The 14804-nt window shown below is 45.6% G+C and overlaps 1 protein-coding gene across 2 annotated transcripts in view; it reads left to right on the forward strand.

The window, feature by feature from the left end:
- BTK (Bruton tyrosine kinase) overlaps nucleotides 1-14144 on the forward strand; it is a 32987-nt gene extending 18843 nt beyond the window's left edge. For both annotated transcript variants that reach the window (XM_047715284.1, XM_047715283.1), the window contains exons 6-19: nucleotides 3276-3404; nucleotides 3693-3760; nucleotides 4708-4895; nucleotides 5311-5373; nucleotides 5952-6006; nucleotides 6291-6370; nucleotides 6536-6663; nucleotides 7514-7588; nucleotides 8042-8213; nucleotides 8735-8951; nucleotides 9955-10019; nucleotides 10639-10757; nucleotides 11286-11443; nucleotides 13635-14144. In XM_047715284.1, the coding sequence (XP_047571240.1) occupies nucleotides 3276-3404; nucleotides 3693-3760; nucleotides 4708-4895; nucleotides 5311-5373; nucleotides 5952-6006; nucleotides 6291-6370; nucleotides 6536-6663; nucleotides 7514-7588; nucleotides 8042-8213; nucleotides 8735-8951; nucleotides 9955-10019; nucleotides 10639-10757; nucleotides 11286-11443; nucleotides 13635-13706 (1589 nt within the window). In that variant the 3' untranslated portion in view covers nucleotides 13707-14144. The remainder of the gene's footprint in view (nucleotides 1-3275; nucleotides 3405-3692; nucleotides 3761-4707; nucleotides 4896-5310; nucleotides 5374-5951; nucleotides 6007-6290; nucleotides 6371-6535; nucleotides 6664-7513; nucleotides 7589-8041; nucleotides 8214-8734; nucleotides 8952-9954; nucleotides 10020-10638; nucleotides 10758-11285; nucleotides 11444-13634) is intronic.
- The last annotated feature ends 660 nt before the right edge of the window (nucleotides 14145-14804 follow it).

The following is a 14804-nucleotide window of genomic DNA, read 5'->3' on the forward strand; positions in this document are numbered from 1 at the left end:
GCTCATCAAGTACTTAGGATATGTGGACCAACCATTAATATTCCCAGGCAGGACTGGCCCTATGCATCGGTGCAGTAGTCTTTCCTGGCCCTCTCACTTGGACACAGTGGTGATCAGCTCGGGTTGTAATAAAAAAAAAAATACCATAGACCAAGTGGCTTAAACAACAAATATTGATTTATCACAGTTCTGGAAGCTGGGAATCCAAGATCGGTGTGCCAGTGGGTTTGGTTTCTGGTGAGAACTATCTGCCTGGCTTGCAGAATGGCTATTTTCTCATATGCCAGAGAGAGAGAATCTCTCTCAAGTCTCTTCTTATAAGGGCACTATTCCCATCATGAGGACTCTGCTCTTATGACCTAAGTACCTCCCGAAGTCTCCATCTCCTAATACCATGACATTGAGGGACATTCGGGGGTGGGGAGGGACACAAACAGTCCCTGACAAACACTCTACTTTGGCAATTCTCACCTAAGTAGCTAGAAATACCAGCTCTGGATGGGGCAACAAAAGGAAAGGGTGTCATCTTCAGGGGACCTCTTAAGAGGCAGGCAGTATTTGGGAACATAGGGTGAGCTCCTTATGATCTGCTGGAAGTAGAGAGAGCAGAAAGCATTATGTGCCCTCATTAGCTTATTCGCATACCTTAGTTTATCACAGTAGCCAGGGGTTGATTAGGAATTCTTGGTAGATCAAAAAAAAAAAAAAAAAGAAAGAAACCTTGCCATTTGCAACAATGTGGTTGGAACTAGAGGGTATTATGCTAAGCGGAATAAGTCAATCAGAGAAGACAATTATCCTATGATCTCACTGATAGGAGGAATTTGAGAAATGAGACAGAGGATCATAGGGGAGAGAAGGGAAAAATGAAACAAGAGGAAACCAGAGAGGGAGACAAACCATAAGACACTCTTAATCTCAGGAAACAAACTGAGGGTTGCTAGAGGGGAGAGGTCTGGGACGTTTGGGGTGCCTGGGTGATGGGCCTTGCGGAGGGTATGTGCTATAGTGAGTGCTGTGAATTGTGTATTACTGATGATTCACAGACCTGTACCCCTGAAACAAACATTATATTATATGTTAATTTAAAAAAAGAAATTCTTATATACAACCAAAAAAAAAAAAAAGAAAGAGAAAGAATTCTTCACAGGTCTACCAAGGTCTAGGCCTATACCAGAGGGTCTTCAGATCCCTGGGTGAAGAATAATGGTGGGGGGAGGGTGGGCAGAAAGTGGAGGTAGTGAGAGCAATCAGTTCGGTTGATATCTGGAACATGGTTCAGAATTGCCAGTGGCTGGTAATAATAAAAGAAAGACTTTGGGTTGGTTTTATTATTGTTTTAAAATCCTCTATAGATGGGCGCCTGGGTGGCTTAATCGGTTAAACCTCTGCCTTCAGCTCAGGTCATGATCTCAGGATCCTGGGATCTGGGATCGAGCCCCCATGTGGAGCTCCTCATTGTGGGGCTTTGTGCTCAGCAGGGAGTCTGTTTCTCCCTCTTCCTCTGCCCCCCCCCATGCTCGCTCTCTCTCTCTCTCTCTCAAATAAATAAATAAAAATCTTTAAAATATTTTCAAAAATTAAATAAAATAAAATTCTCTATAGATAATGCAACCCCTTATCTGAATAGCTCACACCACACTGTGCTTGGTACGATGGTGAAAGGGAGTGTTGAGAAAGTAAGGGGTGAGGATGGACGGGGACTAATGGTTAGAAGTCTTCAAATGCTCTTAGAAAAGCATTAAAATAGCACTTTAAAAAAAAAACAGCACGTTTGTTCATTTGCCTGTAAAATGCACCTGGCCATCAGAAGCTTCTAGGCTTCCCCCAAAGTCTTAAGTGAATGAGTGTAACTAGCAAGCTCTTAAGAACTTGAGTTGTTCTCTATAGAGGAAAGTTTTGCCTTGTTTTTTAATCTTTTAAAGAAGTTATGTGGACTTCCTCTTAGCAGTAAACACTGAAATGTGTAGGTCCTCAAATGTACACATTGTATTTTTTTAAGATTTTTTATTTTTTTATTTGAGAGAGAGAAAGAGCATAGCAGGGAGGGACAGGGAGAGAGGAAGAAGCAGACGCCTAACTGAGCAGGGAGCCCAACCTCAGGACCCTGGGATCATGACCTGAGCTGAAAGCAGATGCTTAAGCGATTGAGCCACCCAGGTGACCCTCAAATGTGCATTTTCTTAGACCATTTGAGGTCTTTTTGCCCTAATGCTAGCTGTTGTCAATTATTTCAGTTGTCTTTGCTTCTCTGTTATCTGACAATATGATCCAGGAGGACTTGTCTAATTGACTTCATGCTAAGATCCTAGAGATACCACAGTATTAAAAAGAGTGATGCCAATTCCTCCTATCTGCAAACCATTGTATTCTTTACAAAGGACTTTGGCTTCTGGGACCTCTTTTGAGCCTCATGACTCTGTAAAGGAAATGGAGGTGCCGTGTTTGTCTCTCACAATGAGCTCAGGCCACTTCAGTGGAGTGGAAGAATGGAACCAGGAAGAATCACTTCATTTGCTCCTGAGTTCCATTCTGTTGACTATTCTCTGAACACCGAAAGCCTGATGCAGACATTCTCACTAAAGCAAATATCTCTAAAAGATCACTTAGGGGACGCCTGGGTGGCTCAGTCAGTTAAGCATCTGCCTTGGGCTCTGGTCATGATCCCAGAGTCCTGGGATAGAGTCCTGTGTCCGGCTCCCTGCTCAGCTGGGAGCCTGCTTCTCCCTCTGCCTGCTGCTCCCCCTTCTTGTGTTCCCTGTCTCTGTCTGTCAAATAAATAAATAAAATCTTAAATAAAATAAAAGATCACTCAGGTAGCTGGGATACTGGTATGCTAAGAACTGGAGTAAGAGTTTGGCTTAGGCACATTGTTTCCTGTATCTGGAAAAGAACACCGTCATCAACACTTTGCCTTACAAGAGGATTGAAATGATTACTGGGAAAACAGATTGTGTGTGTGTGTGTGTGTGTGTGTGTGTGTGTGTGTGTGTGTGTGTGTGTTTCTCTTGGGCTCTGGAGACATCAGATATTCTTATCTCGGTAGTCAGGAGACAGTCCTCATGACAGCCCACTGCAGAGAATTGCACACGAACTTTCCAGGGCCAGGGATGTGAGCTAACTGGTTTGTTGTCTGCTTTCCTTCAGGGTAGGGGAGGAAGGGGCAGTTGTTTGAAGCTCACCTCTACCCTTTGTCAAAGAGGAAAACATGCAAATGGTGGATTCTTCAGAATGTCAGATGTGATCTCTCTCTCTCTCTTTTCTCCCTCTTACAGTAATCCGGTACAATAGCGATCTGGTACAGAAATACCACCCTTGCTTCTGGATAGATGGGCAGTATCTCTGCTGCTCTCAGACAGCCAAAAATGCGATGGGCTGCCAAATTCTGGAGAACCGGAATGGAAGTAAGAGATCCGATCAAGATAAATTTCTGCCTCTTTGGATTCTATCCGTCACTCTTTAAAGGGTTGGCCAATGCACAGAGGGGCCTGGGGAAGGGGATTAGTCCGGGCGCAAATACCACTGGCGCTCTGCTCTCCAAACCATGTGACTTGGCACAAGGCTGTACCCCCTCAGACTTCTCCAAACTGTCTTAAAGGCACTGTGTACAAAAGCTAAGTCCCTAAGCAAACCTGTCCCTGGGCCCTTTCCTAAGATGCATTCTATATCAATACTGGTTTCTTACTTTGCAGGCTTAAAACCTGGGAGTTCGCACAGAAAGACAAAAAAGCCCCTTCCTCCCACGCCTGAGGAGGACCAGGTATACAGAGAAATTATGCTGTTACTGCTTAAATAGAAACTTACACTGGTGCCTGGCTGGCTCAGTCAGTAGAGCGTGTGACTCTTGATCTTGGGGTTGTGAGTTCGAGTCCCATATTGGGTATAGAGATCACTTTAAAAATAAAATTTAAATTAAAAAAAGGAATCTTGCAGTCACACTCTGAAAACACACCTGTCTTAGAACTCCCATGGGGCTTGGCAGTGTTAATTGATGTTCATGTGGAGACATGGGATTTGTCCTGAAAAGGACAAATCTTACCACTCTTCAGTGGTGAGAGAGGGGGCTGTTAGGATGTTCTTGGCAACAATTTAATCCAATCACCTGTTTAAAACAAAACAAAGCCTGGTTTTTAAAATAAAAAATATTTTTCAAACAAAGTTGTAAGAATTTAACAGTAAACACCCATATACCCAATACTTGACCCTACCACTAATATATTATTTTAAAAGTTGGTTTTCTGGTTACTTTTTGAAGTCTAAAAAGCACTTTCTCATACTTTGTAAGTAAGCAGGGTAGGAGTTATTATGCTCATTTTACAAACAAGGAAACCAAGATTCAGGGCCACTTAGCAGATCCATGTACTAGTTTAGTGCCAAGCTTTCTTGATCGTGGCTGTTCGTGGTTTTTGTCCAGGAAGCTTTAAAAATATTGATGCCTGGGCCCCGCCCCTGAGATTTTGACGTGATTGGTATAGGAAACTGCCCGGGATTGTTAACCACTCTCCAGATGATTCCAACGCGGACTCGAGGCTGAGAGCCCAGCACAGATACTTGAGAATCATTGTTGAATGAATGCTGAATAAACCTTTTTTGTTTATGCCTGATTTAGGTTAGACTGGTGTTTCGAGTAAGACAGAGAGTTGTGGGAGAAGAGGTGGGTGCTTGATATCTAGCCAAACACCCCTACTTTTTCCCCCAACTACACAGATCTTGAAAAAGCCACTGCCCCCTGAGCCAACAGCAACACCTGTCTCTACAAGTGAGCTGAAAAAGGTTGTAGCCCTTTATGATTACATGCCGATGAATGCAAATGACCTACAGCTACGAAAGGGTGACGAGTATTTTATCCTGGAGGAGAGCAACTTACCCTGGTGGCGAGCGCGGGATAAAAATGGGTGAGTCCACTCCAGCTCTTCTGGAACCCTCTCCACACGTGTGCAGAAGCTTGCAGCTCAATTTCCCTACGCGGTATCCCAATCAGCAGTTGTTCTTTCCACCCCAAAGGGAATATGCTGTCTTGCCAAATCCTTCCCAGAGTGCTCTGCTTGTAGCCACATCTCTAAGCCTATAGGGTCTGGGCCATATGTTGTCATGCACATATAATCAGTGCCACATGTGCAGAAACTACACACTTCACTGGCCTAGCCATGCATCAGTGGCATGGTCCTCTTTGAGGGAGGGGAGTGGCTTATAGATCTCCATTTGAGATTGGTTCTGAGCTCAGAGATATGGGGTGCGTATGAATCTGTCCCCCCCTCCCCCACAAGGATGGGAAGTGCTGGGTGATCTACCACATTGTCTCCTCTTCAGGCAGGAAGGCTACATCCCTAGTAACTATGTCACCGAAGCAGAAGACTCCATAGAAATGTATGAGTGAGTATGCTTATGCCCCCAGTGCACAGTCTTCCCAGAGGAACTGAATACAGTGTATACATGTTTATACTTTCAATACGTTATTTCAAGATACTTATTAAAGTCAGTACCAACTGGGTCAAATGATGCCACTACCTTAAGTTAGTAGCTATGTCTTACCCTCACTCCAAACACCCTTTGCTTATGAGAGCTGGAGAGATCATCATGCCCTCCCCCAAATCCAGAAGAGCCAAGGAAAAGGATTTGACGGCTGGATAGGAAGCATTTGAAAGGGTGGAAATGTCAACCTTCTGTCACTGTCCCTTCTCCTGAATTGTGGAAATGGATTGTCCTTGGGTGCCCTGTCCCTGATCTCGTCCCTGCGTCCCTCTGCCACCTGCCTTTTGTCCTCTACTCTTCATTTCCAACCAGGCTCTGGGAAAGAGATGCAGGGTACTATGCACATGATAGGTACTCCATAAGTAGGAGTTGAGTGAACTGGATTGAACCACTGGCATAGATGAACTGTGGAAGGCGCTCTAACTTCTAAACAGCAAATGCCATGGCCTAAGAGCTACTGAAACCTTCTTCCTTTACAGGTGGTATTCCAAACACATGACCCGGAGTCAAGCTGAACAGCTGCTAAAGCAAGAGGTAAGGGTGTGACCACAGGCAAACGGCATTCTCCTTGCACAACAAGTGAGGGCTTTCTGCTCTCTGTCCCCTCAAAGCAAGGCAGTGTCAAGACTGTCATATTATGGGGGGGGGTGGTCTCAATTAGACTTTTCACTATCAAAAGCAGTGATGTTGCTGCTAAAACATGGCACTCACTCAGCAGTAAAATTCAGTCTTCAATTTTTCTCTCAAGTTTGGGCAGGCAGAATGCAGGTGTGAGTGCCACTTCCTCCTTAAAGTTGGCTTCTTTTTTGTTGTTTCAGGGGAAAGAAGGAGGTTTCATTGTCAGAGACTCCAGCAAAGCTGGAAAATATACCGTGTCTGTGTTTGCTAAATCAACAGGGTGAGTGTTACTGTGTCAAGGCCCTGGGGACAAAGGACAGAGGTGTTTTCATGGTGTGCCCCTCCTATGGTCTCTGCCCCTTACACTCAAAATTCATTTCACTTTACTTCTTGGGTCCTGCTGACCCTTGCTCCCAAGTCACTGACCCAGCCTCCACTTCTTCAGGGACCCTCAAGGGGTGATCCGCCATTATGTTGTGTGTTCCACACCTCAGAGCCAGTATTACCTGGCAGAGAAGCACCTTTTCAGCACCATACCCGAGCTCATCAACTACCATCAGCATAACTCTGCCGGTGAGTATCAGAGGCACCAGAGAAGAAGCACGTGACAAGAACCAGGAAAGGCAATTCCGGACAAGGTGGTGAGGGGAAGAAAAAGCCTCACAGGGCAGTGCAAATTTGGTGAAAGAAAACCCGTAGGATGCCAGGTCAAGATCAAGTAAAGGGGAAGTTAAAGGATGACTTTACAGCAAGTAGTGAGTGACTTCTTATTTGGTGACTGATGCTCAGTGCTAAGGAAAGACATAGAAGATCCTGGTAATTAACAAATCAGCAAGTACTCATTGAGCTTCTACTGTATACACAGCAATGTTCTTGGTACCGGAGGAGAACACAGTGAAATTATCAGTCAAGGTCCTTGCCCTCAGAGAACATACAGATTAGAAAATACCCAAAGACAGTTTCTAAGTAGGGTAGACATTTAAAAACCTGGAGATTGGTGAGGACATGAAGACATGGATAAGCTTCATTGGGAAGACTTGCTGCTTTCTGCTACCTCCACGCAAGGCAGTGTTAAGTGTCAAGTGTCAAGACTGTCATTTTAGGGGGTCCTTATGCTTTTGTTACTGAAGTAACAAAAGCAGAAGCTAGATGTGAGCTAAGCCTGGGCTGGGAGGTGGGGATATATTTAGTTGAGGAGTGTACATCAATGAGTATTTTCTGTGTCTTTTTTTTTTTCTCTTCTGAAAATTCTTTTGTGAGAGGAGAAGCTTCCAGAAACATTTGGGTTCATGGAGATCTCCTGGGATTCACAATGTACCAGAAGGATGACTGTCAGAAGTGCGAGATTTTATGTGAGGGTGTGTGCAGCATCCGGTCTCCTACACTGCACCAGCAACATGACCGTCTCCTCTGTATGTTTCAGGGCTCATATCTAGGCTCAAATATCCAGTGTCTCAACAAAACAAGAATGCACCTTCCACTGCAGGCCTGGGCTACGGTAACTGCTTATTTCTCTAGGGGAGGGTGGACGGGCCCAAGTAGACCTTGCAGCACACTGCTCTGCACTAGCTGCCTCGAGGAAGATTAGGGCAGAGCCAAGCAAGTTACTTAATAATTTTTCTCCCTCTGGTGGCTCCTACAGGCACTGCAAACACATCGATTCCTGAAGGGATTATTTCTTAATTGTGTGATTTAAAAAAAATCATAAAGGGCTTTTGAGAGGTTGTCCAGTTTCTCCTTCCTTTATGGCTGCCTGGCACCTAAAATTCCAATCCCTCCAACCAGTAACCACCCTGTCCCTGAGATTTACCTGAGCAAAGATACATTAGTAATCCTGAGCATTTCCCTTTTACTGCCTGCCTATTTCTACCCTCGTAGGGATTCTTATCTATTATAGGAATTATACATACACAATTCCCAAAAAAATCATATCTAGGCTTTGTTGTTATAGGATCATGGGAAATTGATCCAAAGGACCTGACCTTCTTGAAGGAGCTCGGGACTGGACAGTTTGGGGTAGTGAAGTATGGGAAATGGAGAGGCCAGTACGACGTGGCCATCAAGATGATCAAAGAAGGCTCCATGTCCGAAGATGAGTTCATTGAAGAAGCCAAGGTCATGATGTGAGTTACAGCCCAAACTCAACCTTCAATCCAGTTGCTGGAGTCTAGGAATTACCGGAACAGTTTCCACCATGGCTTAAGGTGACTTGGAGTGAGAGAGATTTGGGGCCAGGGCCTGAGGTCAATCTTTGATTGGCGGAAGTACTAACTGCTAAGGTAACCATTTCTTTGCCTTGGATATTGGCGATAACAGTGTCGGAACTGGGTGTGTACTAGCTCAGTAGCATTTGGTGATAAGTGTTTAAAAATGAGACTTTCAAAGAGAAGACAGATTCTGACTAGCCTTAGTGTTCAGTTAGCCCTGGGCTTATTTTCTGTTCTGTTTGGGCTCTGTATCCCCCCCCCCCGCCCTCACATATTAGGCACTTTTGGGGTTTAGGGTGGGAAGGAGGAAACTCGACTTGTTATCACGGTCCCTTATCTGATGCTCTACTTCCGGACCAGCCCCTTTCCTCTCCAGCCCCTTTCTCAGTAGTATGGAGAGCCAGACGGGGAGGACTGGGTCTTTGCCTCTCCCATAGGAATCTTTCCCATGAGAAGCTGGTTCAGTTGTATGGCGTCTGCACCAAACAGCGCCCCATCTTCATCATCACTGAGTACATGGCCAATGGCTGCCTCCTGAACTACCTGAGGGAAATGCGCAACCGCTTCCAGACTCAGCAGCTGCTGGAGATGTGCAAGGATGTCTGTGAAGCCATGGAATACCTGGAGTCAAAGCAATTCCTTCACCGAGACCTGGTAGGACATCAGAAGGACTGGCCTGAGATCAAGGACTGAGGGAGTGGAAGTAACAGTGGAAGAGATATCATACCTGGATGAGGAGGGTGGCCGGGATCATCATCTCAGTTTTATCTAGAAAACATTACGAGTTAGGTGAGCCTGTGCCCCAGTGGTCAGCCAGTGAAGGATCTCCAGCCTCAATGCTACAAGTCGCGCTATAGTGGGAGTGGGAGCCATCACTCACGCCCAGCCTCCGACTGCAACAAGGAAATGGTGGGGTCCCCCACCCAAGACGGAAGGGTAACCCCGCTTCTCAGTGGGGCTGCTCCTGGCACAGAGCCATTGTTTGGTTACATCAGAGTCATTCGTTTTCATTTTTTTTTTAAATTTTTTATTAGCTAGCAAACACTTAAAAACACATTTAAAAACCCTGAATTTCCAGCTTCTCTTGACAGTCTTGGCCATCTTGAAACACCAGGCTCATTCTCACAGGCCATGCTAACAGTCGCCTGGAGCCCAGGAGCAGCTTCTCCTACAGACCCAATGGTGTGCTCTGAATTTTCCTGCACTCTACCCACCCGGACTCCCTCTATCACTTTGCCCACCTGGCCTCTGGAGGCATCAGAGTTTTGTGGCCCTGTTTATTTCAGCCAGACCAAGGCTCAAATTGTCTTAGTCCCACTGGCAGAAAAGCAAACAAAACACACCTGCGTTTGGTTCTCCCTCATTCTCTCAGCAATTCAGTAGAGGATGGGGTGTTGGCGAATCGTCGGTGTGAACGAAATCATTCTGCGTGCGCTCCGGTGCTTTACTTCTGTCTAGACAGCAGGTTGCTTTAGATGTAGTGGCAACACATCAGAGTTTCTCAGTGGCATCACCTGACTCCTGTTGGGTGGGAAAAGGTCTCTTGAGCTGAAAGAAATGAGGCTTCCCTGGCTTCATTCCCCCGGTGGGCAGAAGTTTTGTGCCTTTAACCCGTGTGCCAGGGACAGAGTCTCACTGGTACCTATTGTTACTACAGGCGGCTCGAAACTGTTTGGTAAATGATCAAGGAGTTGTTAAAGTATCTGACTTCGGCCTCTCCAGGTGGGTGTGCCTTTTTCATCTTTCCCTCTAAGAGGAAAAATAGCACAGTACATACATGAGACAGCATTATTGTTTTGCATCCTCTCCCTTTCTGGTTGCTCCCTCATTCCAGTCTTTTTCACCCTCTTTCTCTTCCTTCTCTTTCTCTGAATTCTTTAAGTCACTTCTTTCCTCCTCTTGGTTTATTGTAATATCCCTCTCCTTGCCTTTCTCCCTCCCTCTTTTTCAAGCGAATATTCCCCAATACCTTACCTTGATCTGTTAATCCTGTTGTCTTTACCAGCACCCCCCCCACACCTGTGCTTCCTTCTTTCCTAAGCAGTCTAATTCCCACTGGCAATGGCAGAATAGAAGGAAGGATAAAACAGAGAGGAGGACAGAGAAGAGGAAGGGAGTACCCAATAGATCTTATTTCACGTCATCCTTGCTGTAACCATATTGTCCATCAGGAAAGCTAAATCAGATCCGAAAACAGGAATACATTAAAAGAAACATTTGTAAAAGACAGTGGGGCTGGCAAGCATGTATTTGTGCGGCTCCTGCCACTGTGCCAAGAAACTGTAAGTAAATGTCAAGCTCTCCAAAATTTTAACAGTAACAAGTCCTGAACCCTCGGCAGGTATGTCCTGGATGATGAATATACCAGCTCAGTAGGCTCCAAATTTCCAGTCCGGTGGTCTCCACCAGAAGTCCTTATGTATAGCAAGTTCAGCAGCAAATCTGACATCTGGGCTTTTGGTAAGTGGAGGAAATATACAGATTACACAGCTCAAAGGAAGAAGAATGCAATGGGGAAATTGACACTTTGTAACCACACAGAGAGATGATTATGTGTTGTTTTCCTGCTTCTAATCCTTAGGGAGTGCTTACTATTATCAGGCACCACAGGGGTTCCGGAGGATAAAAAGAGTAACCCAGACATGATCCCTGCTTTCTTAGAACTTAAGCAATATATCGAGAGGAACAAACAATTTATTCAGTATTCCACAGCTTCTGAATACTGATTATGTCCCAACGGACTCTGCCAGACGGGCTAGTTACAAAGACAAATAAGAGGCTGTCTCACGCCAGAGGAGCTAATTGTCCAGTACAACCCTGATTATCCTCCAGTGTGGTCAGTACTAGAGAAGAAGTTTGAACAAAATGTAAAATTCACAGAATAGGGAATCAGCAGAATCTAGTATTTGAGGTTAATCTAGGAAGACGAGGATCCCAACTACCCAAAGAGACTGCAAATCGACTTACTACATTTTTTTCCTTTTCTAGGGGTTTTGATGTGGGAAATTTACTCTCTGGGCAAGATGCCATATGAAAGATTTACTAACAGTGAAACCGCTGAACACATTACCCAAGGCCTACGCCTCTATAGGCCTCATCTAGCTTCAGAAAGGGTATATACCATCATGTACAGCTGCTGGCATGAGGTAAGTGTTTTGGGGGAGGACCTCTTAAATTATTTCCTTGAGCCTCCTTTCCCATTTAGCCAGCCAGGCCCCCAGTCCCCACTCTCCCTGGCCGTGTGGCATCTGGGGACACACTGACACCCACACACATTCTGGCACCCCGCCTGTACCCCACTCCTTTGATGGCCAGAGACTTTCCCAGGCTTATCTAGTTCTCACTAGAGTTGTCTCAGCAGACCCCATTACCAACTCAGCTTTAGGGGAGGGGATGTTGTGAGGCCACATCCCCTAGCATAAGCAGGCAGCTAAAGGCACTCAGGTAAATGTATGGACACATGAAAAGAAAAGCCATTAAAATTTATGTTAATTCCTTTGGAAGCCATTAGACCTTTCTTCTACTTTACTAACTGCCAACTTTTCTGGCTGTAGTCCTACTGGAATTAAAAAAAAAAACCCTCCTGAAAGGGAACTAAAATTAATTTTATTCATTTTTTTAAAATGGGGTACATCATGGAGTATGTGGGTAGGTGTGGTATTTTGAAAGTAAGGAGTCTGTCCCACTATTACTAAAATGTTTTGGTGCTCTGAACTTGGGTTCTTTCAGAGGTGCTTTCTCCACTTTTCAGTAGGTCCTTGGCAACCTTAATTTGGCAACCGAAACCTCTAGTAGGAAATGAATGCTGCACCAGTAGAAACAGGGCAGGACGGTGTCCAACAAGCACATATGTGAATCTGGAGCCCTCTTGGTGGGATGAAAAGTGGGTACTTGGATAAGAGCGCAGCTCCTTTCCCTTCAACAAATGACTGAGGTCACAAAGGAAGCATGGAGTAAGGGACAATCATTTCCCTTTTCTCTCTCCTGTGCCATCCAGGATTAAGGGGGATTGACTATGCTCCCTCCCAGCTAGGACATCCTCACTCTGCTAGTTTAACTGTTTCAGACAGGCCCTTTCTCCACAGCCTGTTTAAAGTAATACTCTTGAAATTGGATGCATATCAGAATCTCTGGGGAACTCTTAAAAGTTCAAATGACTGGGCCTTATCCTCAGAGATTCCAGTTAGGTATGTCTGAAGCAGAACCCAGAAATGCCCTTTTAAACTTCCCAAGAGGGGCGCCTGGGTGGCTCTGTGGGTTAAAGCCTCTGCCTTTGGCTTAGGTCATGATCCCAGGGTCCTGGGATCGAGCCTCGCATCGGGCTCTCTGCTCAGCGGGGAGCCTGCTTCCCTTCCTCTCTCTCTGCCTGCCTCTCTGCCTACTTGTGATCTCTGTCTGTCAAATAAATAAATAAAAATCTAAAAAAAATTAAGCTTCCCAGGGAATTCTGATACTCAGCTAGTTTTAAGAGCCACTGATTCAAAGGAACAAGAAACTGATGACTTTTTGGTTCTGATGGATTGAGACCCTTCTGGCATGAAGATGCTGTGAATCACTAAATACCTCAGGGGTTTATGGACCATGACTGTCACAAAGGGCCTCAGTCTAGAGGCCAGACAGTGATAATAAAATGTGCCAGGTGCTCAGGATACCTGCTCAGTGATGCAGCCCACGGTCTTGAAATGTTAATTCCTCTGTAAAACTTTGGCTATGGGATGAGAAAACAGTGTTTGAAAGTTTACAAGATTTCAGTTCTGGCAAACATTTAAACTTGTTTAGTAGCCATTTTTCATCTGAGGATCCAAAATAATGATGCACTGTTGTACAATTCTGTAATGAATTTGCCTTCAGTTTGTTTTTTTTTTTTTTTTAGGTTTTATTTATTTATTTGACAGAGAGAGACACAGCGAGAGAGGGAACACAAGCCAGGGTAGTGTGAGAGGGAGAAGCAGGCTCCTCGCAGAGCAGGGAGCCTGATGGGATGGGGGCTCAATCCCAGGACCCTGGGATCATGACCTGAGTGGAAGAAGGCAGATGCTTAACAGCTGAACCACCCAGGTGCCCCCCACCCTCAGTTTTTAATCAGTGTTTGTCAGTTTAATCTGCAAATTGTCATCATCACATTAATAACCTCAGTTACTAAAAATGAAAAGTGAACAAGGACTTCATGGAGCACTTCTATTTCTTTTCCTTTTCTTTCGTGTGTGTGTGTAATTGACACGGTATGCAACAGGGCATATAGTGTATACTTAATAAACATTTCTGCTTACTCATTGCATTTCCCTTGAATTCTGGATTCTAGCCCACTGTAACACACTGCTTTTTCTTTGGTTTTAGAAAGCAGAGGAACGGCCCACTTTCAAAGTTCTTCTGAGCAACATCCTAGATGTCATGGATGAAGAATCCTGAGCTCACCAATAAGCTTCTTGGTTCCATTCCTCTCCTCCACAAGCCCCAATTTCACTTCTTCAGAGGAAATCCCAGGCTTACAGGCCCTGGAGCCTCCGCGCTCTCAGTGAATACACAAGGGCCTCTCTCTACGTCTAAGAATGACTCTCTTCTTTGATTCTCTGAGATAGTACCTTCTGAGCAAAAGCCAAGGAATTACTGTACCTGGTATTGACCTCAGAGAGAAAATTTTCCAGTTTCCAGGAGTCAGGACAGACGGAATTTGGGATGCAAAGTTTGGGGGAGGGAGGGGTGTAAATAGCCTGACAAGGGGTCCAACAGATCTTTGGGTAGGCATTAGAGCTTGGGGGGAGGGAGGTAGAATTTGGCAAGAATAAAATGGTGTCATAAAAATGGGAGGGAAGGGTGTTTTGATCAAATAAAATTACTGGGAAGCATGAGGGTTTCTTGCTATCTCGATTAGTCATGCAACCTCCCTGAAGCGCCCTTAGTGTTCCAGAAAACTGTTGTGTGGCATTGGTTTGGCATATTCCTACTTTAAGAACTACACGAGATCCTCAGCAATTTAACTCCTGCTCTGAGTCAGAGACAAACTCACAAGCAAAGCACCAGCACCAAAGCACCTGGCACACAGCAGGCATGTAATATTACCGGAATGAACCTGCAAGTTGGGGACAATTTCTGTCGGAGTCTCTTTCTCCTCCGTTAAGAGGGAAAACACCCTCAAAGAAAACTGGAACCCCAGGACGGCTAACAGATGGGCCAAGTTGTCTGGGCCTAGGCAGAACCAGCACTGTAACACGAAAAGCGCGGGCCAATTTGGAAGTGGGCAGGGGCGGGGCTGTTGGGCCGGCGGAAACCGGCCACGTGATGTTAGGCAACTTCCTTTTTTACTTTTTTCCCTTTCTCTTCGGAAAGCTGCTTGTCCGCACCGCGGCACTGGGCTGCAAGCCCTGAGGCCTCAGGGTTCACCAGAAGCGCGGCAGCGGTGTCGCGGGCGGGAGCCGGGCGCACAGGCGGCTGGGAGGAGCGGCGGGCGGGACCACGCTCAGGACCGCGCGCCGGCGCAGTGCGCTCATGGGGCGGGCCCAGAGACAG

The sequence above is a fragment of the Lutra lutra genome, chromosome X (assembly GCF_902655055.1).
Source record: "Lutra lutra chromosome X, mLutLut1.2, whole genome shotgun sequence".
NCBI classification, from domain to species: domain Eukaryota; kingdom Metazoa; phylum Chordata; class Mammalia; order Carnivora; family Mustelidae; genus Lutra; species Lutra lutra.